The 23,915-nt window shown below is 38.8% G+C and overlaps 1 protein-coding gene across 5 annotated transcripts in view; it reads left to right on the top strand.

Moving 5' to 3' along the window:
* Positions 1 to 23,915, top strand: part of TTC6 (tetratricopeptide repeat domain 6) — a 201,846-nt gene that overhangs the window by 84,668 nt on the left and 93,263 nt on the right. For all 5 annotated transcript variants that reach the window (XM_061394966.1, XM_061394963.1, XM_061394961.1 and 2 more), the window contains one exon: positions 16,683 to 16,824. In XM_061394966.1, the coding sequence (XP_061250950.1) occupies positions 16,683 to 16,824 (142 nt within the window). The remainder of the gene's footprint in view (positions 1 to 16,682; positions 16,825 to 23,915) is intronic.

Consider the following 23,915-nt stretch of genomic DNA (forward strand, 5'->3'; position numbering starts at 1 on the left):
CCGACATACATCACAGCAGGATCCTCTATGACCCACCTCCCAGAATATTGGAAATAAAAGCAAAAATAAACAAATGGGACCTAATTAACCTTAAAAGCTTCTGCACATCAAAGGAAACTATTAGCAAGGTGAAAAGACAGCCTTCAGAATGGGAGAAAATAATAGCAAATGAAGCAACCGACAAACAACTAATCTCAAAAATATACAAGCAACTCCTACAGCTCAACTCCAGAAAAATAAACGACCCAATCAAAAAATGGGCCAAAGAACTAAATAGACATTTCTCCAAAAAAGACATACAGATGGCTAACACACACATGAAAAGATGCTCAACATCACTCATTATCAGAGAAATGCAAATCAAAACCACTATGAGGTACCATTTCACACCAGTCAGAATGGCTGCGATCCAAAAGTCTACAAATAATAAATGCTGGAGAGGGTGTGGAGAAAAGGGAACCCTCTTACACTGTTGGTGGGAATGCAAACTAGTACAGCCACTATGGAGAACAGTGTGGAGATTCCTTAAAAAACTGGAAATAGAACTGCCTTATGATCCAGCAACCCCACTGCTGGGCATACACACTGAGGAAACCAGAAGGGAAAGAGACACGTGTACCCCAATGTTCATCGCAGCACTGTTTATAATAGCCAAGACGTGGAAGCAACCTAGATGTCCATCAGCAGATGAATGGATAAGAAAGCTGTGGTACATATACACAATGGAGTATTACTCAGCCATTAAAAAGAATACATTTGAATCAGTTCTAATGAGGTGGATGAAACTGGAGCCTATTATACAGAGTGAAGTAAGCCAGAAGGAAAAACATAAATACAGTATACTAACGCATATATATGGAATTTAGAAAGATGGTAACAATAACCCGGTGTACGAGACAGCAAAAGAGACACTGATGTATAGAACAGTCTTATGGACTCTGTGGGAGAGGGAGAGGGTGGGAAGATGTGGGAGAATGGCAATGAAACATGTAAAATATCATGTAGGAAACGAGTTGCCAGTCCAGGTTCAATGCATGATGCTGGATGCTTGGGGCTGGTGCACTGGGACGGCCCAGAGGGATGGTATGGGGAGGGAGGAGGGAGGAGGGTTCGGGATGGGGAACACATGTATACCTGTGGCGGATTCATTTTGATATTTGGCAAAACTAATACAATTATGTAAAGTTTAAAAATAAAATAAAATTGGAAGAAAAAACAAAACAAACAAACAAAAAAATAAATAGATATGTTCTTAGTGTTATATTTTAACTAATCTAGATCATATTTTAAAAGATCACTTTTAATTTTACTACTAAAAAAATTATTAGTAACTTACTCTCACATGCTTTATTCTGATCCAGTTTCCTCAAACTTTACTTTTGGTCAAGATTGTAACACTTTACTGCCTTCTTTTAAGATTTGAAGTCTTCTGGTTTCCGTGTGTTTAGTAATCACAGTGCCATTCAATATGAATCCCCCAAGGAAGGTCATTCACATGTTTGTTTTCTGTTTAGGCAAAAATATTTTTTTAAAAAAGGATTTATGTATTATTCATAATTTTATGAATAAAATTTTATGTGAAGATTTTGGAAATTTCAAAATTGCTTCAGTTTCTCTGATAGACAATAGCAGTTCCATATAACTTCTTTGAAATGTCTTTTAAAAGCCTAAAGCAGATAGTGGACATAAAGACACATAAACGTAGTCTAGTAGATATGAGACAACTATATTGAATCATTTCCATTGGTACTCTGAAAGCCAAGCATCCTTTTTTGAGGACTCACAGCTTATATTATTCTTGTAAAGTGTTAAAAATACTGATTTCTTTCCAATTCTAAATTTTTTTTTCCTCAAGCAGATCTCACTTTCTTTTTATCAGAGAGTCAATAAATGTTCTATTTGATGATGGTAATTCTTGGCAATTTGTTCCTAAGTACCAAATAAGAAGTTAATTTAAGTACTGAATATTTAATTCTCTGGCATCCATTTCTTGAGGATTATCTTGCTAAACATAGCTTAACCTTTTCAAAATATATCTGTCTGCTGAGCCTACAAGTTCAGAGAAATGTATATTTTTTTCTGCACTAATAAGTTGTCTCAGGAAAGGTAATTGTGAACACAAAATGAATACCTTTTCACTTGGTGGCTTTTTGGTTTTTCTGTGCAGGGAACAGTTAACCACAAAGCATAACACTTGTGGTTATACAGTTTAATGCTTTCTTAATTTTGCACATAGTAATTGTCATTTGTGGGAAACACCAAAGGTACTTTAATGGGATAGTGTGGGTACATAAGTTTAGTTCAAATAGCAATCAAATAAGTTCAAACTTATGTTTATTTTGTTAGATAACAATTTTGATGAGAACTATAAAAATACTCCATATTGATCATATTTTTTGTGTTTAAAGTTTCTGTATTATAAAGAGAAGTTTATAGACATCTAAGAATTAGGATTCTTAGCATGGAATTTTAGTGAATAGCATGGAATTTTGGTGAAAAGCCTCGTGAACATTTCTGTGTATACATGTATTTAAACCATAGATGGTATTCTATAGACTGATATTTTTCACTCAAGGTTATGTGTGAACATTTAAATTATTCCATAATATTTGCTAACTTAACAAATCTGTAGCTTAAGAAAATTCCTTGGTATGGAATTATTTATTAAATTTTTTGGTTTAAAATTTTGATGGATATTGCTGAAATTCTCTCTGGAAAAGTTATACCATCTTATATCCCTACCAACGATTTATGACATTGTTTATTTCCTTTCAACATGACCAAACTATTAATTGTCAATTTTCATGATTTTTTTCCCCTAATCTGATGTAGAAAAAAATCTCTTTATTTCTTTTATTCATTTCTAATAAGATTGAGCATATTCTTAGATGTCTCTTGGTTATTTGTTTTTATCCTTTTGAGAATTACCAATTTATCTTCTGTTATCATTCATCTTTTTCTTATTGATTTATAAGTGATCTTTCTATATTAAAGATTTAACTATTTGTCATATTAATGAAGACCTTAAAAATTTTGCTGTTTGCTTTCAGTTTTGTTTATGCTGCTTTTTGCCATACAGAAGTTTTACACTAATACAGAAGTAGTGAAAACTGGCAATAGTTTCCTTTATGTGTTTCTAGTCTTGGTGTCATTCTTAGAAAGGGCTTTGCTACACTTAAATTTAAATATATTTTTCATATTTTCATCAAGTAATTTTATTGCTTTATTTTTAAAAAATTTAATCTTTGATCCATCTTTAATTAATTTGATAATATTAAGCATTATTGTTTCCTTTCCAAATGACTAATTGCACAATAAGTTTATTTATTCAATAAATCCTCTTTTTCTCACTAATTTGAAATGCCAACTTTTCATACCTTAAATTGCAGTGTGTCATCAAGTTTTTTTATAGACTTACATTCTATTTTAGTGAGTTTTCTGTGTAAAATTGCATGTATATTTTGTTGACCCACCATCAAGAAAGAGAGAATGGGTGGCAAAAATGCTGTCAATAAACACAGAATGACCCTCTCAAGTCAGGTACCCCTCATAGCCAGCTTCTGGTGGTAAGACGTGCTTAGATTAGAGATCCCGAATTTAGCCCTCAACTGAGCTTCAAATTACAAGGGAAATTTCTAGTCATATTTTAGAAAAACATGTGTAAATGGTTAGTTCTAGCGGAGAAGGCAATGGCACACCACTCCAGTACTCTTGCCTGGAAAATCCCATGGATGGAGGAGCCTGTTAGGCTGCAATCCATGGGGTTGCTAAGAGTCGGACATGACTGAGCGACTTCACTTTGACTTTTCCCTTTCATGCATTGGAGAAGGAAATGGCAACCCACTCCAGTGTTCTTGCCTGGAGAATTCCTGGGACGGGAGAGCCTGGTGGGCTGCCGTCTGTGGGGTCGCACAGAGTCGGACATGACTGAAGTGACTTAGCATAGCATAGCATGCATTAAAATAGCAGTCATGACTATCACAACAAAAATTGGAAAAGCAGAGGTTAAATGTCAGAAGTCAAAGTTTAATTTCATTTGTTATTTTTCTATAAAATAATAATAAAAATACAAATATGCAATAAAATACAAAAAAGGACAACAATTACTCAGGATCTTGCCATCCAGAGATAATACTTTTCTTAAGTATATGATTCTGGACTTTGTTGTTTGCAAATAAATCATATGGAACAAAACGGGTAATGCTATGTAAATAATGTCTTGTAACCTGATTTTTAAAGCTTATTATGCCATAATTATCTTTCTATGTCATGAAATACAGGTCTGAATAGTCATTTAAATTGATCAGTTTTAAAAATTTTTTGTGTACTTACTATGTGGCAGGCTTTGAGTTAGGCACTAAGTAAGCATCTGTGAGGAGCTTCCCTGGTGGCTCAGACGGTAAAGAACCTGCCTGCAGTGCAGGAGGCCCAGGTTCTATCCCTGGGTTGGGAAGGTCCCCTGGAAAAGGGAATGGCTACCTGCTCCAGTATTCTTGCCTGGAGAATTCCATGGACGGAGGAGCCTGGAAGGCTACCACCTATGGGATTGCAAACAATTGGACACAACTGACTGACTGACACAGTTAAGAATCTGTAAACACAAAAAACAATCTCTGCGCACAGGGAATTTGGAGATTAGCAGAGAAGAAAGGTGGTGAATTAATTATTGTGAGTTTGACAGTTAATATGCAGATGGACAGTGTGTAGAAGCATGTTTTCAATTATCTGGGGAAGATTAAGCAAATGATACTTAAATTGAAATCTAGGAATGAACAGAAGATAGCTCGGAAGAGGGGAAAGAATTTTTTTAGTTTCGTGCTACTCCAAAGGATAGTTCACAGACTAGCAGCATCACCATCACCTGGAAGCTTGTTAAAAATACAGTATGCAAGCTGAAGTTTGAGAGTCTGTGCGGTGGACAGTTGGAACCCATTTGAGAAGTAGAAAGATGTCCATCAGTAGAGCAGTGATACCATTGATTCAGGAGAGGACACAAGGTTCAGGATTATGTAGGATTTAGAGATGTTCTCTGTGTGTATGTGAGAGCATGTGTGTGGGGACTTGGGGGAGAGAGTCTTATTGACAGTGTATTGAGAAGCCAGTGATAGGATTCTTTGAGGAAAAATGACATGATCAGATTTGCTTTGAGATAGCACAGTCCTCATCATGACTTCTCAGTACCACCTAGCACAGTTGATCACGTGCTCTTCCTTACAACACCCCTGTCCCTTGGCCTTCAGGACTGCAGTCTCTCTTGATTCCTGCCTCCTTTGCTATGTCTTCTTAGTCTCCCTTGCTGGTATCTCCTCATCTCTTGACTTCAAAGCATTGGAGTGCCCAAAGCTTATCCTTGGATCTGTTTTCTCTTCTGCCTGTACTCTCAAGGTGATCTTATTCAGGACCATAGCTTTATATATGATCTATATGCTGATAACTATTATTAACTAAGATAAATGATTAAAGGCTATAATTGTCCTTATAATAACTAAAAGCTGGAAACAACTTAAGTGTCCATCAATGGAAGACTTTTTATAGTGCACCCAATGATGGGATGTATTAGAATTGTGGCAAAGAATAAGTTAGAGCTCTGTGTACTGAGAGGAGTTAGAACCCAGTATATAAACAGATATGTGATTATAGACAAACAGATTTTTAGCATGGAGGAAAATTCAGGAAACTGTTAACTGTGATCCTTCTATTTTCCTTTTATATTTTACACCAAATTGATAAAAAGTGAAATTATACTTTGTCTTATTTTTGCTTTATTTATATGATATATGAAAGTGAAATTTGCTAAGTTGTGTCCAACTCTTTGGGACCCCATGGACTATACAGTCCATCGAATTCTCCGGGCCAGAATACTGGAGTGGGTAGCCTTTCCCTTCTCCAGGGCATTTTCCCAACCCAGGGATTGAACCCAGGTCTCCTGCATTGTAGGCGGATCCTTTACCAGCTGAGCTACAAGGGAATATTTTTGCCCTTTAATTTTTAATTTTTTCTAACTTATTTCCCTTGTAGATTGTATAGTATTGGATATTAGTTAAGCCAATCAGAAATCAATTTTCTTATAGTAGGCTGGATCATCTCATACTCATTTATTGTCATATCAGATACACTTGGTAGTATTCTTGAAAGGTGTTAGAGGTGGGAGAGGACAGGATTGAAAGATTTTGCATCTGTGGTTTTCATCTGTGATTGTTAAAACTGTTGTACTAGAAGCCGACCTTTTCCTACTGAGTTTTCTATGTAGAAAGATTCTTCTTGGCTTTTTTTCTGTGCATGCACATGTATTACTTATACATACATTTTACAGAAAATACATTAAAGATGTTATCTTGACATTTATAATCCTTAGAGGATTTTAATTTTAAAACTGAAGGGCAGACATATGAGTAATTATTTTGACTTATTATCTTTACTACTTACAGCTTACAAATCAACTATATAAAATGTACTTCCATTAGGAAGATTTTATCTGGCCCCCCATCTTGAGTAGGGTAGCAATATCTAAATGGAAAACAGAATATTATCTCGTAGAAAGTCTATTGAGGTGCATTTATTGCATAATTTATTATTAACAACCACTCTATGCAGTAGGTGAAATCATTCTGTTTCCCAAACGAAGAAAAGGAGGTTCAGAGATTGACCAGTTCATATTTATAGAGCTGGTAAAAGGTAGGACTCAGACCCAAGTCTCTCTGATCCTAAATGTGGTTTCCATTATATCACACTGTTTTTTTAAAATTAATTTTCTTTGGAGTATTGTTGACTTACAATGTTGTGTTAGTTTCTGCTTAGTTCCCCTGGCCCAGGATCGAACCCGTGCCCCCTGCATTGGGCGTGCAGAGTCTTAACCACTGGACCCCCAGGGAATTATTTATATATATATTTACATACACACACACACACATATGTATATGTAAATTCACTGTTTTGTGACCTTATAAAAATCCCTCTTATTTTTTTTCTATGGTTCAATTCCAAATACTGATTCTCATCTCATTTTCAGAACCAATCCTGATATAAAGTAGGAAGGATCATATTTTACTCACTCTTGATGCTCTGTATTTGGTCTCAGTTCAGTTCAGTTCAGTCACTCAGTTGTGTCCGACTCTTTGTGACCCCATGAATCACAGCACGCCAGGCCTCCCTATCCATCACCAACTCCCAGAGTTCACTCAGACTCACGTCCATCAAGTCAGTGATGCCATGCAGCCATCTCATCCTCTGTCGTCCCCTTCTCCTCCTGCCCCCAATCCCTCCCAGCATCAGAGTCTTTTCCAATGAGTCAACTCTTCGCATGAAGTGGCCCAAGTACTGGAGTTTCAGCTTTAGCATCAGTCCTTCCAAAGAAATCCCAGGGCTGATCTCCTTCAGAATGGACTGGTTGGATCTCCTTGCAGTCCAAGGGACTCTCAAGAGTCTTCTCCAACACCACAGTTCAAAAGCATCAATTCTTCGGCACTCAGCCTTCTTCACAGTTCAACTCTCACATCCATACATGACCACAGGAAAACCATAGCCTTGACTAGACGGACCTTTGTTGGCAAAGTAATGTCTCTGCTTTTCAATATGCTATCTAGGTTGGTCATAACTTTCCTTCCAAGGAGTAAGCGTCTTTTAATTTCATGGCTTCGGTCATCATCTGCAGTGATTTTGGAGCCCAGAAAAATAAAGTCTGACACTGTTTCCACTGTTTCCCCATCTATTTCCCATGAAGTGATGGGACCAGATGCCATGATCTTCGTTTTCTGAATGTTGAATTTTAAGCCAACTTTTTTACTCTCCTCTTTCACTTTCATCAAGAGGCTTTTTAGTTCCTCTTCACTTTCTGCCATAAGGGTGATGTCATCTGCATATCTGAGGTTATTGATATTTCTCCCGGCAATCTTGATTCCAGCTTGTGCTTCTTCCAGTCCAGCGTTTTTCATGATGTACTCTGCATATAAGTTAAATAAACAGGGTGGCAATATACAGCCTGGACGAACTCCTTTTCCTATTTGGAACCAGTCTGTTGTTCCATGTCCAGTTCTAACTGTTGCTTCCTGACCTGCATACGGGTTTCTAAAGAGGCATGTCAGGTGGTCTGGATTTCCATCTCTTTCAGAATTTTCCAGTTTCTTGTGATCCACATAGTCAAAGGCTTTGGCATAGTTAATAAAGCAGAAATAGATGTTTTTCTGGAACTCTCTTGCTTTTTCCACGATCCAGTGGATGTTGGCAATTTGGTCTCTGGTTCCTCTGCCTTTTCTAAAACCAGCTTGAACATCTGGAAGTTCACGGTTCACGTATTGCTGAAGCCTGGCTTGGAGAATTTTGAGCATTACTTTACTAGCGTGTGAGATGAGTGCAATTGTGCGGTAGTTTGAGCATTCTTTGACATTGCGTTTCTTGGGATTGGAATGAAAACTGCCCTTTTCCAGTCCTGTGGCCACTGCTGAGTTTTCCAAATTTACTGGCATATTGAGTGCCGCACTTTCACAGCATCATCTTTCAGGATTTGTTATGACCCAATTTCGAAAGTAGGGTTTATGCTTATTATCTTGTATCATTTGTTCCTTCTTAGGAACTGAAGTTCTGTTTCTGAGTCCTGGGCCAAAGCAGGGGCCTTGCTCACCGAGGGGACATTTCTGATATTAATTGCTCAATTACTGAAAGCTCTTACCGAATACTACCTGCATTTGTACTCCGTGTCACTGGTTGCTCCCGCCCCCACACTAGAATGTGCCATCATCCCATGTTAGACCTTTCCAGTGTCAGTTGCAGTGCTGTGGTCTGTAGCTCTGCATTTGGGATAGTATATTTTGTCTTCTGCTCCACATGTCCTTCCAGTGTGGGTGTCTAGGACTGACTTTCCCCCCCAATCACATGTCCTGCATTGTCTGCCATTCATTCCTCAGTGGTCAGGTCAATCCTGACCTGGCCTACCCCCACCCCTTACTTGACCTTGTTCCTTGCTACATAATCCAGACAATGACCCAAGGTATTATACCAAAGAATATAAGACCTGAGCCCCATTTGAGATCTCGCTGGTGGTGTATGTGACTGAAGCACATATATAAGAGCTGTAAGAGACCTTGGCTTTCCCCTTGCCTAACCATCTCATGTTATAGATGAGGAAACAGAGGCAGAATTTTGCACCCCAAATCACAGTAGGTGGCAGTTAGGACTAGCATCAACAGTAATCCCATTTAGATTTTTGTTAATTCATTTTCAACAAGTAGCCCCCATACCTAAGTAAGCCTTAAGCATACTTTAAAAAATAAATTGGGATGACAAATTTATGTTAGTACACATTATCAATATTTGATAAGATTAGTATATTTTTGTTTTTATATGGAAACTCCAAAAAATTTATTTGGAAATATGCCTGATTTCTTATCTGCCAACATCTAACAGCTCAGCTGTAAAGAATCTGCCTGCAATGCAGGAGACCTCGGTTCAATTCCTGAGTTGGGAAGATCCGCTGGAGAAGGGATAGGCTACCCACTCCAGTGTTCTTGGGCTTCCTTGGTGGCTCAGTTGGTAGAGAATCCACCTGCAATGCGGGAGACCTGGGTCCGATCCCTGGGCTGGGAAGATCCCGTGGAGAAAGAAATGGCTACCCACTCCAGTATTCTGGCCTGGAGAATTCCATGGACTGTATAGTCCCTGGGGTCACACTCCATGGGGTCGCAGAATCGACACAACTGAGCGACTTTCACACAAAAATGTCTGAAAGCAAAGCAATGTCATTCCACCAGATGTCACTGTTTGCATGTAGCAATGAAGTTACAATGATTAAAATAAAATTTCCCCCTCCCTAATTATATTTATATAAAAGATTCTGCATAGTTATACTCCTTTTCTTCTTTGGCTTATTCTTCTTTAGATTTATTATTTTATTGAAGACTGTATTTCCTGAATTTTTTAAAGTATTGAAAATATTCATTATCTCTGCTATAGATTTTAAAGACTTTGCAAAATTATTTGTAGATTAGTATCTTCAAGAAGGTGAGCTCTTAAAGTCTTTTCTAGACCTAGAAGTTTGCTTTTCAAACAACATTCTTTTAAGTTACTGTTTTCTAAGTTGTTGATTGCGACCCAGTAAGTGGATTGTGCAATCAGCTTAATGGCTTGCTATGAGTCCCTTAAAGAAATGGTATTTGGGATAGAATATTGCATGTAACTATTACTTTGACAAAACTTTTGCATAAACACTCAAACTATCCCTGAACACATCTGCTCTGAGTTGCATAAAAATGGCTGTGAGCTTTATCCTGTGAATGCTCCCCAGGCTTAGTACCCCAAGGAGCACAATGAATTTTCTGAGAAAGGGGTAGGGAGGATGTGATGTATAACTTCTCCGTTGTTAGAGTTACTCCAGGGAGGGGAGAGGGTTGCTGGAAGGAGAACCCTCCATCCATCACAGGATGGAGCCTGCAGTCACTTTTATGTAAGTCATAAAAGATGTGGGTGAAGATTTTTAAGAGTGCTCACAGCCTAGAGCAGATGTTCTCCAAACTTCTTCTAACTTGTAATAAGAACACCATTTTATATCTCTGGCCCCATGGGAGATCAGTGTTGACTGAGAACGAGGTTTAACTCGATCTGAGAGAGATGGGGTTGTTTGCTTCATTCAGTCCTCTCAGTCATAATAACAAAAATGATTGTAATGTCAACTACTTAATGTACTTTTCTGAACTTTGTGCAAACTTGTTACATATATTATTTTTAAGCATTAGATGCTGAAAGATCTCATCACTGTTGCTCTTCACAGATGAGGAAACGGAGCCTTAAGAAAGAAAAATGACTTACCCAACACAGCACATCAAGAGGCCAAACTAAAGCTAAAATCCTGGTTTTTAACTTCATTCCAAAGCCTAGCTTTTCTCACTCTAACAGTGCTTTTTAGGCTTCTCCTGAGGATAAGGACCCCCTGGAGTGTTTAAGTGATCCTGGTCTCTATCCCAAACCAACTGAACTAGAATCTCCAGAGGAAGTATCTGGGGAGCTGTAGATCTGACAAGCATCCCAGAATATTCTTTTTTTTTTAAATTTAATTTAATTTTATTTTGTTTTTAAACTTTACACTATTGTATTGGTTTTGCCAAATATCGAAATGAATCTGCCACAGGTATACACGTGCTCCTCATCCTGAACCCTCCTCCCTCCTCCCTCCCCATACCATCCCTCTGGGTCGTCCCAGTGCACCAGCCCCAAGCATCCAGTATCATGCATTGAACCTGGACTGGTGACTCGTTTCATATATGATATTATACATGTTTCAATGCCATTCTCCCAAATCATCCCACCCTCTCCCTCTCCCACAGAGTCCAAAAGAGTGTTCTATGCATCAGTGTGTCTTTTGCTGTCTCGTATACAGGGTTATTGTTACCGTCTTTCTAAATTCCATATATATGCGTTAGTATACTGTATTGGTGTTTTTCTTTCTGGCTTACTTCACTCTGTATAATAGGCTCCAGTTTCATCCACCTCATTAGAACTGATTCAAATGTATTCTTTTTAATGGCTGAGTAATACTCCATTGTGTATGTGTACCACAGCTTTCTTATCCATTCATCTGCCGATGGACATCTAAGTTGCTTCCATGTCCTGGCTATTATAAACAGTGCTGCGATGAACATTGGGGTACACGTGTCTCTTTCCCTTCTGGTTTCCTTGGTGTGTATGCCCAGCAGTGGGATTGCTGGATCATAGGGCAGTTCTATTTCCAGTTTCTTAAGTAATCTCCACACTGTTCTCCATAGTGGCTGTACTAGTTTGCATTCCCACCAACAGTGTAAGAGAGTTCCCTTTTCTCCACACCCTCTCCAGCATTTATTGCTTGTAGACTTTGGATCGCAGCCATTCTGACTGGTGTGAAATGGTACCTCATAGTGGTTTTGATTTGCATTTCTCTGATAATGAGTGATGTTGAGCATCTTTTCATGTGTTTGTTAGCCATCTAAACTTAAAAGCTTCTGCACAACAAAGGAAACTATAAGCAAGGTGAAAAGACAGCCTTCAGAATGGGAGAAAATAATAGCAAATGAAGCAACTGACAAACAACTAATCTCAAAAATATACAAGCAACTCCTACAGCTCAATTCCAGAAAAATAAATGACCCAATCAAAAAATGGGCCAAAGAACTAAATAGACATTTCTCCAGAATATTCTTATCATCAGACTGTTGGGAAAGACTGCAGTGCATCAGTGCTTCTCAGACTTTATCGTGCGTCAGAATTAACTATAGGGCTGGTTAAAACACAGAAGGCTGGGCTTCTCCACAGACCTTTTGATGGGACTCAAGAATTTTAATTTCTAACAAGTTCCTATGTGGTGCTAATGATGCTGGTTAGGGAATACACCTTGAGGATCAGTGTAGTACATCATGCCAACCCATTATTCTCACTTTCTCAGGACACGGTCTGGACTGGCTTTGGCTGTGGGATTTTTCAAGCACAGTGTTAAACAATGTGTATTCAGTATCTACTGTATTCCTGGGAGACAGGAAATGAATAAGAATCAGTCTTCCCCAAACCCAACTAGCGTGTAATCTGCTGTGAAAAACGCACAGAACAAAATGCAGCAGATTCTATAATGAAATTGCAGATCAAATGCACCGGGAAACTAGGGAGGCAAAGACGAGTTTTTGCTGGGCAGAGGGACGTTCGTAAAGGCCCCATGGAGTAGTGGAGACCTAAGTCTTATTGTCAGTGTTTCCAGAGCCGCATTGTATTGTAGTTATTGTAGTTCAGTTTCCCTGTCTCTCCTGCAACACCTGGAGAAATCTAGAGCATCTTTTGCGCAGCGAAAGATGGGGCTGGGTACTGGGGAGGGAAGTAGAATTGGTGAAGTAGGTGATGCCCAGGTGTGGAGGACCCTAACGGCCAGGCCAGGAGCTTGTGTGTGTGTGTGTGTAGTCATTAAAGTATTTGGAAGAGGGTAACTGACAGTAACTTTGGTACCAGTCTGTAGCATGGATTAGAGGAGGGAAAGTTTGGAAGTGAGGGACAGCAAAGATGTTATCACAGGACTCAGTTGAGAGAAGAATGCAATAGGGTGGAGAGACACTGGAGGGAGAAGAGTCAGGACTAGTGATTACTGAGGGAGAGGTTGGAGATGAAGAGATTTTCAGTCTGAACCACTGAGATATTGGTGATCTCCAAAGGGGGGAATCTCTCGAAAAGACTGGTTCTTTTCTCTGGAAATTCAGAAGGAAGCAGGGAAAATTTGGACAAAAATTTCAAAGCAGATGATTCATTTTTGTCAGGCAGGAATAGTTGCTAACCTTGGGTACCCTTTCCACTAAGATCCGCAGTTCATATCTACCAGAACTAGCTATGCATTCTAAAATGTCCGATGACCTCTTTCACTTTCCTTCCAACCAACCAGAATTTCTTTTTTTTCTTTTTCTTTTGAGGCACATTTGGGATATGAAAAGACAGTAATATATAAATGATCCTGACCACTTCGTTATTGGCTTCAGTCAGTTCAGTCGCTCAGTTGTGCCCTACTGTTTGTGACCACATGCACTGCAGCATGCCAGGCCTCCCTGTCCATCACCAACTCCCGGAGTTTACTCACACTCATGTCCATTCAGTCAGTGATGCCATCCAACCATCTCATCCTCTTCTTCTCCTGCCTTCAATCTTTCCCAGCATCAGGGTCTTTTCAAATGAGTCAGTTCTTTGCATCAGGAGGCCAAAGTATTTGAGTTTCAACTTTAGCATCTGTCCTTCCAATGAATACTCAGGACTGATTTCCTTTAGGATGGACTGGTTGGACCTCCTTGCTGTCCAAGGGACTCTCAAGAGTCTTCTCCAAACCACAGTTCAAAAGCATCAATTCTTCTGTGCTCAGCTTTCTTTATAGTCCAACTCTCACATCCGTACATGACTACTGGAAAAACCATAGCTTTGACTAGTTGGACCTTTGTTGGCAAACTAATAATCTCTGCTTTTTAATATGCTGTCTTGGTTGGTCATAACTTTTCTTCCAAAGAGCAAGCATCTTTTAATTTCATGGCTGCATTCACCATCTGGAGTGATTTTGGAGCCCCCCAAAATAAAGTCTGTCACTGTTTCCGCTGTTTCCCCATCTATTTCCCGTGAAGTGATGGGAACAGATGCCATGATCTTAGTTTTCTGAATGTTGAGCTTTAAGCCAACTTCTTCACTCTCCTCTTTCACTTTCATCAAGGGGCTCTTTAGTTCCTCTTCACTTTCTGCCATAAGGGTGGTGTCATCTGCATATCTGAGGTTATTGACATTTCTCCCGCAATCTTGATTCCAGCTTGTGCTTCATCCAGCCCAGGATTTCTCATGGTATACTCTGCATATAAGTTAAATAAGCAGGGTGACAATATACAGCCTTGATGTACTGGTTTCCCGGTTTGGAACCAGTCTGTTGTTCCATGTCCAGTTCTAACTGCATACAGATTTCTTAAGAGGCAGGTCAGGTAGTCTGGTATTCCCATCTCTTTAAGAATTTTCCAGAAGAGTTGTGGTCCACACAGTCAAAAGCTTTGGCTTAGGGCCAGATAAAGATATAGCAGTGCCTCAAGGTAGCTTCGTAAGTCACCCCTCTCCTCCCTAATCTTCATGTATGTACTCTCTTGGCTCGTTATTCTAGACAATGCAATATCCCGCTCTTTTGTTTTTGCTGGATATATCAGTGAGGATCCAGTTGCAGAAAACAGAAACATTTTTAACTATTTTAAGCATAAAGGAATCTGGTAATGGGAATACGATGCTTGTAAAATCAATGGAAAGATTGGAAGAATGGGCTCTATGCAGGCTGGACTTTCCAGAGATAACTCATATAGCACATTTAACTGGCTTCCATGCCTGCTGCTCCTTCTGGCAGAGTCAGGAAGGTGGGAAAGCTGGAGGCCAACCTTGGCAACATACCACTTTAGCTGAGACTCAGAGGTTGTGTGGCCTCTCCTGCCACAGCTTTTGACTCTGGAGATATGCCATGTCTGTTGAAACATTCACTGGCAAAAAAGCCTACCCACAAAAGATGTAACGGGAAGGCTGCTACAGAACTCAGTGTTGCCACGACTGCTTGCAGCGGGAACATGATAGCCTTCTAGATTGCATGTGGGTGCATCTGGTTAGTAGATCTTAAGACACATCTCAGACACTGGCTGCAGGAGAGTCGTCACCTCTCCATCCTCAGCAGTTTGGGAAAGCATATTGGATTGGATGTCAAATGACAGTGTGCTGGGAGTTGAGCTTTACCTTCTCTTTGAATTCAGATATTTAACTGGGTGAGGTAGGAAGCTTTTTTTCCCCGTGAACCTGTTTTGGCAAAGCCCTGTCTTCTCCAGCCTAGCTTTGGGTGGGCCTGATTTTTAAGAGCTGGTTTGACATGATAGCCTCTGAGGATTTCAGCATATTGTTATGTGCAGGCAGTTTGAGATGTGTGTGCTTTGTTTTCACATTTGGTGGCTCTAAAGTGATTGTCTGTTCAGGTAATGGTATACCAAAACATTCGAGGGAACATAGGCTCCACTTTCAAGTGAAACTGAAATATGGCTATAGTCAGTGTAGTTCCACTTTATACTCATTTTATATATTTTGTACAGTGTTATAATACAAAAATGTTATTTCAAGCCATCTGTAAATCAGTCATTAATGACACATTTTGCCTTCAGATTTTGATTTACCTCATCTCTTGGTTTAATTCAGGCTTTTGTTGATAAATTTTAAACCTCCTATGTATATTCTTCTTATGTATATATAGTTAGTTGTTGTTAAGTTGCTAAGTTGTGCCTGACACTTTTGCGACCCCATGGACTGTAGTCTACCAGCCTCCTCTGTCCATAGGATTCTCCAGGCAAGATTACTGGAGGGGATTGCCATTTATTTCTCCAGGGGATCTTCCCAACCCAAGGATTGAGCCCACATTTCCTGCATTGGCAGGCAGATTCTTTACCTTTTGAGCTACAGGGAAGACATTCTGAGCCACTCAGGAAGCCCTATATAGAGTTGGTAGCCCAGAAGTAAAGACCTACTGCCATAACTGTTTTTTGTTCCTCCTGGCGAGATATGAATCAAGAAAGAAAAACCTTAATGTAAGCAGGCAGTTCTGCTTAGGGTGATGGCTTGCCTTGGGCTAAGAAATGAAACCATTTCCCATGAGCTTGGAGTGGGGAGCAGGTTAGGAATCAGAAGGTAGGAAACTTTTTACCTCTGTTGTAATGAGACTTTCATAGAGTGAACTTATTATTACTATATTATAAAACAAAACCACCCAAAGGTTACTACTAAAATACATTCAGAAGCAAACATAAATTATTTCTGAGCTATTCCCTGTTTTGAATTATCTGCCTTCAGCACGGTATCTATTTAGCATAGATGCATGCACGCTCGTGCACTCAGTTGTGTCGGACTGATTGTGACCTCATGGACTGTAGCCTGCCAGGCTCCTCTGTCCATGGAATTCTCCAGGCAAAAATACTGGAGTGAGTAGCCATTCCCTTCTCCAGGGGATCTTCCTGACCCAGGAATCGAACCTGCATCTCTTGTGTCTTCTGCATTGGCAGGTGGATTCTTTACCAGCTGAGCCACCAGTGAAGTCTCATTTAGTGTAGATATCAAATATCAGTGTGTTTATTTCATAGAGATATAAAACGAGAGTAAATACCTGTTGCTTTATCAATGACTTAAAAAAATTTTTTTTCACACTGTAGAATACTGCACGGAGCTCCTGTTATGGATGTCAGTCAAGAATATGTTGCTGTTGTTCCAACAAGAGCAGGGATACCGCCTGAACTGATACCAGGAACTGGCCCGAGCGCTCACAAACCACAGTTACAACTCTTGGGAGAGGAAGTAAGAGCTTCCTTTAATGTTAGTTTTCTCTATCTCATAGGCTCTCAAACTTTTTGGTTTCAGGACCTTTTTTATGTTCTTAAAAATTATTGAGGACTTCAATAATTATTTATGTGGCTTGTATCTGTTGAGATTTGCAATGTTGGAAGTTAAAACTGGGAAAATGCTAAAGTGTTTATTTTCTAAATGAAAAATAACACTACTAAAATAATATATGTTAACATGCTATATTTTTTATGAAAAATAATTATATTTTTTAAAACAAAGAAGTAGTGTAAAACTGGAGTTGTACTTTTTGCAAATCTCTAATGCTTGGCTTAATGGATGACAGCTGGATTCTTATGCTTGCTTCTGCATTCAATTTTGTGATAAGTTGTTTTGACTGAACTGTATGAGGAAAATTCTGGCTTCATGCAGATATGTGGTTGAAAAAGGAGAGATTATTTTAATAGCCTTTAAACATAATTATGGATATTCTTGTTTGATAATATGCTTCCTAGGTGGCACAGTTGGTAAAGAACCTGCCTGCCAGTGCAGGAGACATAAGAGACCTGGGTTTGAGTTCTAGGTTGGGAAGATCCTTATGGAGAAGCCTGGTAGGCTGCAGTCCATGGGGTCGCAAAGAGTCGGACATGACTGAGCAACTTCACTTTCACTTTCTGGAGGAGGAAATGGCAGCCCATTCCAGTATTCTTGCCTGGAGAATCCGATGGACAGAGGAGCCTGGTAGACTACAGTCCATGGGGTTGCAAAGAGTCGGACATGACTGAAGCAACTTAATACACATACAAGAGGTGGTTTCTTGAAACTTAGTTGTGAGACTTCCACTGCTGTGAATAATGCAGTGGAAGTTCTTTTTCCTATTCTTCCTGCGAAGTACAAGTAGAAACCTGGGTGTTACAAACAGGGCAGATCTGAAAGGTGCAGAGACTGAGACTCTAACCAGGAACTTCGGGATCCAAGAAATGACACGGTGGCAAGTTAGTTCCTTGAGTTTCCTTTTCTGCCTCGTATATCCTTTGATAAATCCTTTTTATAATTTCAAGTTTAAAAAAAACCTGGTAACCTGGAAAGAAAATTAGGTAAAGACACAAAGAAGTCCAAACAAAGCCTACTCTTTTTAGCCAAAGAACCAGGAAAGGGGCAGCCTAGCACGACACAATTTTTAAACAATAGCTACCCTAGCCAAACATCACAGAAAAAATGGTGGCCCTGGTCCTTCCCTCACTTCTACCAGCAAAGGCCTTGTAGGAAAACTAGACTTTTACAAAGTATGTAATGTGTGTGCTCAGTTGTGTCTGACTCTTTGGGACCCCAGGGACTGTAGCCTGCCAGTCTCCTCTGTCCTTGGGATTCTCCAGGCAAGAATACTGGAGTGGGTTGCCATTCCCTTCTCCAGGGAATCTTCCCAACCCAGAGATTGAACCAGCGTCTGTTGGATCTCCTGCATTGGCAGACAGATTCTTTACCACTGTGCCACAGAATACGAGAAGGCACTGTCACACCTCTGACAGGGTGGTGTTGAAGAAGGCCGTGTGGGGCTGGGACTTTCGTTTTGGTAGAATGGTCATGAGGTTTCCCTTCTATGGTGTCAGTTGATACCACATGGGGATCCTGGACTTGCATTCCCACCTAGTAGTAATGAGCCACTTCTCTCCCTCCCCACTGCAATGGTATCAGAGGAGGCCCAGCAGAGTGTCAGCTGGAACAGAAGGTTTACATAAGATCCAGAATCTCATAGCAGAGTATCCGAATTTCAATAGAAAATTGCTAATCCATCCCAAGAACTAGGAAAATCTCAAACTGAATATAAGAAGGTAACCAATAGATGCTATCATTTAGATGACAGAAATGTTAGAATTGTCTGACAATGATTTTAAAGCCATCATCCTAAAAATGCTTCAGTGATAATTATGAACACACTTGAAAAATTTTTTTAAAAATAGGAAGATTTAGAAAGGAAATAGAAGGTCTTAGTAAAAAACATTGAAGATACTTAGTAAAGAAACTGAAGACATTTTAGAATTCAAAAAATATAATAACCAAAGTAAAGTGCTTGGCAGATGGGCTCAAAAGTAGAATGGAGGAGATAGGAAGTGAAGTTGAAGATAAAATAGTAGAATTTATCCAGTCTGAGCAACCAAGAGAAATAGACTAAAGGGAAAAAAAAATTAACAGATCCTCAGGAGTCTGTTAATTGTGAGACTAAAGTAAAAGATCTAACATTTGTGTTATCACAGTCCTGGAAGGAGAAGAAAAAGAAGAGGGGTGACTGAAAATGTTTAGGAAGAAATAATGACTGGAAACTTCCCCATTTTAGTGAGACTTAAACCTGCATATTCAGGAAGCTGAGCAAACTCCAAGCAGGAAAAGTCCAAAGAAATATGAACCAAATCACTTAATTGTCAAACTTCTGAAAACTAATGACAAAGAAAAGAATCTTGAAAGCAGCAAGAGAGAAACCATATGCTACCTACAAGGAGAAAAACAGTTGGAGTGATAATGGATTTCTCATCAGAAACCATGGAGGCCAGAAGTAAGTGGCAGAACATTTTTCAAATGCTGAAAGGAAAGAACGGTATGCCCTGAGTCCTGTATATCCAGAGAAGATATCCTTCAAGAATGAAGGGGAATCCAGACATTTCCAGATGACAGGAAAGTAAGAGAATTTGTCACCCAACAGACTTACCCTGAAAGTAAGCCTGGAGGATGTTCTTAAATGATGAAAGATGAAATCTTGGAATATCTAGAAGGAACAAAAACAAGTAAAGCAAAAATGTGAGTAAATGCAATAAAGAATTTTCCTCCTCGTTTTGAGTTTTCTAAATGATGTCTGTCGGTTGAAGCAAAAATTACCGTACCATTAAATGTATAGAGAGGAAATGTTTAAGACAACTGCATTATAAATGAAGAAAGGAGACATAAAAGAAGGTAGGTTTACACACCTTGAACTGGTAAAGTGCAGACATCAGTAGACTTTGATAAGTTATGTTTATATAATGTAACACCTAGAGCAAGACTAAAAATCTATGAGGCGTATTCATAAACACCACAGATAAATAAAAGTGGAATTCTAAAATACGTCCATGTAAAAGGAAAGCAGGGAAAAGAAAACAGAGAAACAAGAGGAACCAGAGAGAACAAGCAGAAAACAAAAATGAAATGACAGATGAAATCCCTAACTTAAATATATTATTGGTCTAAATACACCAATTAAGTGACAGGGAATGCAGAGTGGATTAAAAGAAATGACCCAACTATTTACTATCCGCAAGTAACCGACTTCATATATAATGATTTAGAGAGGCTGCAAGTAAAAGAATAAAACAGATAAGTCATACAAACATTAATCAAAGAGAAGTAGGAGTGACTATGTTAATATCAGATAAAGTAGACCTCTCAGCAAAGACAGTTGCAAGAGACAGAGAAGGAGATTACATTATGACAAAAATGTCAACCCGCCAGGAAGACATAGTAGTCTTAAAAAGCGTGTGCACAAAATAGCAGAATTGTAAAACATGTAAAGCAAAAGCTGGTGAACTGAAAGCAGAAATAGGGAATTCACAATTACAATTGGAGACTTCAATGCTCCTCTCTAAATAGTTGGTGGAACCTAGAAAATCAGCAGGGATACAGAAAAATCAATGACTCTCAACTAACAGGATCTAATTGAAATGTACAGAACACTACACCAAATCAGAGCAGAATACTTACTCTTTTTGAGTTCCTGCAGAAGATATACCAAGATAAATCCATAATGAAATCAAACTAGATATCAATAGCATAGATAACAGAAATATCTCCAAACTGTTGGAGTCTAAACAATACAGGTATAATTAATTCATGGGTTAAAGAGGGTGTATCAAGGGATTTAAAAAGTACTTTGAAAACCAATTAAACTGAATTAAATTGAAAATATAACGTATCATAATTTGTGGAACAGAGATAATGCCAAGAGGAAAAATTATAACACTAAATGCTTCCAATTAAAAAAGAGAAGTCTCAAATCAATAATTTAAGCAAGAACCTAGAGAAAGAAGAGCCAAATAAACCAAAAGTGAGAGGTGGAAAAGAATAAGGAAGAACAGAAATCACTGAAGTTGAAAACAATAGAGAAAAATCACTGAGACAAAATAGTTCTTACAAAAAATTGATCTCTACAAAACTGACACGAAACAGAAAAGACACAAATTACCAATATTAGAAATGAAATAGATATCACTGCAGACCCTGCAGACATCAAAAGACTAGTAAGGCAATACTATAAGCAAATCCAGTTGTTAATATAAGCAATTTATATAAGCAATTCCAGTATTCTTGCCTCAAGAACCCCATGAACAGTATAAACAACTCTACACACATAAATTTGACAACTTAGACAAAATAGAGCAGTTCCTCAAAAAACACAAACTACCACAACTCACTCAATATGAAATATTAATAGATAAGAATAGCTCTATAATGTTAAGGAAAGGCCTACAAAACTCCCTTCTCAGACCCCTGAAATAGTTTGACAGTTAAAAAATCAAAATAAACATGCAACCATCAATACTATTAAGCATGTTGCAGGATGAATACGTAAACTATAAGGATAAATCTTCAGAGAATTATGCTGGAAAAAACCAATTCCAAAACCTTACATACTGGATGATATTCTTATATAACGTTCAGGAAATGACAAAAGTACAGAAATGCCGAACAGATTCGGGTTTTCCAGGGTTTCAGGATTGGAGTGGGTGGGAATGAGTGGAGTGTGTTTATAAAAGACAACATGAGATCACTTATGGTGATGAAAATGTTCTATATCTTAACTATATCAATGTCAATATTTTGTTTGTGATTCTGTACCACAGTTTTGCAAGATGTTACCTTTGAGGTAAACTGGGTAAAAGATAGTCTCTGTGTTATTTCTTAAAACTGCATGTGAATTTATAATTAGCTTAAAAATTTAATAAAAATTATGGTTGTTGGACCAGTGCTAAAAAATTAAACTTAGTTAAAAAGAACGTGTAATAAATGACCATTTGTATAGCTAAAAATGTTTGTTGCATTTGAAATCTGAAACTATTGGGTCTTTAGTATGAACATGGTTATTACATTGGGTTGTAATATACATAGTAACCTTAGGGGCTGTGCAGGTGCTGTTAAACTAATTAACCTAGCTTGCTTTATAGTTGTGTGTGTGTATGTATGTTAGTCACTAAGTCATGTCTGACTCTTTGTGACCCCATGGACTGTAGCCCACCGGGCTCCTCTGTCCATGGAATTCTCCAGATTAGCATATTGAAGTGGGTTGCCATTCCTGTCTCCAGGAGATCTTCCCAACCCAGGGACTGAACCTGGGTCTCCTAAACTATAGGCAGATTATTTACGATCTGAGCTACCAGGGAAACCCTGCTCCATAATTACTAAATTATAGTTAGTAATTCAGTTTGCTCTGCAGTCAAGTTCTAACAGCCACCGATCTGGCTGCTTCTGTTTTCCTGATTTTCTCTTAGAAAGTTCTGAGGATTGTTGGGGAAACTGGTACACCATGATGAGTGTTTCTTTGCTAGTTTAATTTGACATATCTCTCCTGAAAGTGCATAGGTGCTTTTCCTTGAGAACAAAATAGCGCTGTTTAATGATAGATTTTTCTGTCTTCACATTTAGAAGCTTGTATATTACTTTCTTCTAGGGAAATAATTTTATTCTAGATGCTCAAGCTGCTGAAAGTCTATCTACTACAAGGAAAGGTTTACCACATTGTATGTGACATATCATTTGAATATCTGAAATCTTAATTTCTAGGTGATCTTTGGAAGAAGAATTTTCAACTGATTTTGGAAGAGTTTTTTCATCTTTTATCAAGGAATTCCTGACTCTAGGTCTATGCAGCATAAAGGGATGCAGTGTGTCCACCAAAACAGAGGATGAGTGAGATGGAAACAATTTTGAATTTCTGTGGTACACGAATGAACATAGCATCTGAAAAAATCTACCTTTCTCTAAATAAATACTCTGTTGGTAGAGAAGAAATGTGATCTAGTTGAGAAATAAAAGTGGTGAAGACTCAGTATCAGCTTATAATTGTGAATTTTTATTTACGGTGTTTGGGTCTTTGGATATTACTCTAAAAGTCTGTGTAACAGCCATGCTCCAGGAGATGGTGGCTGTTAAGGTTTCGTGCTGCTGCTGCTGAGTCGCTTCAGACGTGTCTGACTCTGTGCAACCCTATGGACTGCAGCCTAGCAAGCTTCTCTGTCCACGGGGTTCTCTAGGCAAGAGTACTAGAGTGGGTTGCCATATCCTCCTCCAGGGGATCTTCCTAACCCATTGCAGGCAGAGTCTTCACTGCTGAGCCACCAAGGAATTCTGTTAAGATTTCATGCGTGTGTGCGTGCTTAGTCGCTCAGTTGTGTCCAGTTCTTTGTGATGCCACGGACTGTAGCTTGCCAGTCTCCTCTGTCCATGGAATTCTCCAGGCAAGAATACTGGAGTGGGTAACCATTCCCTTTTCCAGGGGATTTTCCTGACCCAGGGATTGGACTGTGGTCTTCTGTATTGCAGGCAAATTCTTTACCACCTGAGCTACCAGGGAAGCCACAAATCTTGTTGGGGAAAATGTTTGGTCCAATTAAGTATTGCTCAGAGTTAGTGAAAGTTACAGAAAACATAATTACCAGGAATACCATGGACTCAAACAGCTATAATTAAAAAAACTCACAATTCTTCAAATCTTGTCATGAATGCCTGATTAATTTTTTCACTTCCAACTATTTAAACATTTTTTCTTATTATTGTTTGTTTTATTATTATTATTTTATTGATAGTAGACTCTATTTTTTAGAAAAGTTTTAGACTTCCAGAAAAATTACAAAGACAGTATGGAGATTTCCCACTCTGTTCCCCCTATTATTATATTAATACAATAATGATGGGTAAATAGTGGTCCCCAAAAGATATGTGCTCAGTTGCTCAGTTGTGTCTGACTCTCTGTGACACCATAGACCATAGCCCACCAGGCTTCTCTGTCCATGGAATTCTCCAGGCAAGAATGCTGGAGTGGGTTGCCATTTCCCTCTCCATACCCAAAAGATATATCCAGATCC

Source organism: Bos javanicus, chromosome 21, assembly GCF_032452875.1.
Source record: "Bos javanicus breed banteng chromosome 21, ARS-OSU_banteng_1.0, whole genome shotgun sequence".
In the NCBI taxonomy this organism is placed as follows: domain Eukaryota; kingdom Metazoa; phylum Chordata; class Mammalia; order Artiodactyla; family Bovidae; genus Bos; species Bos javanicus.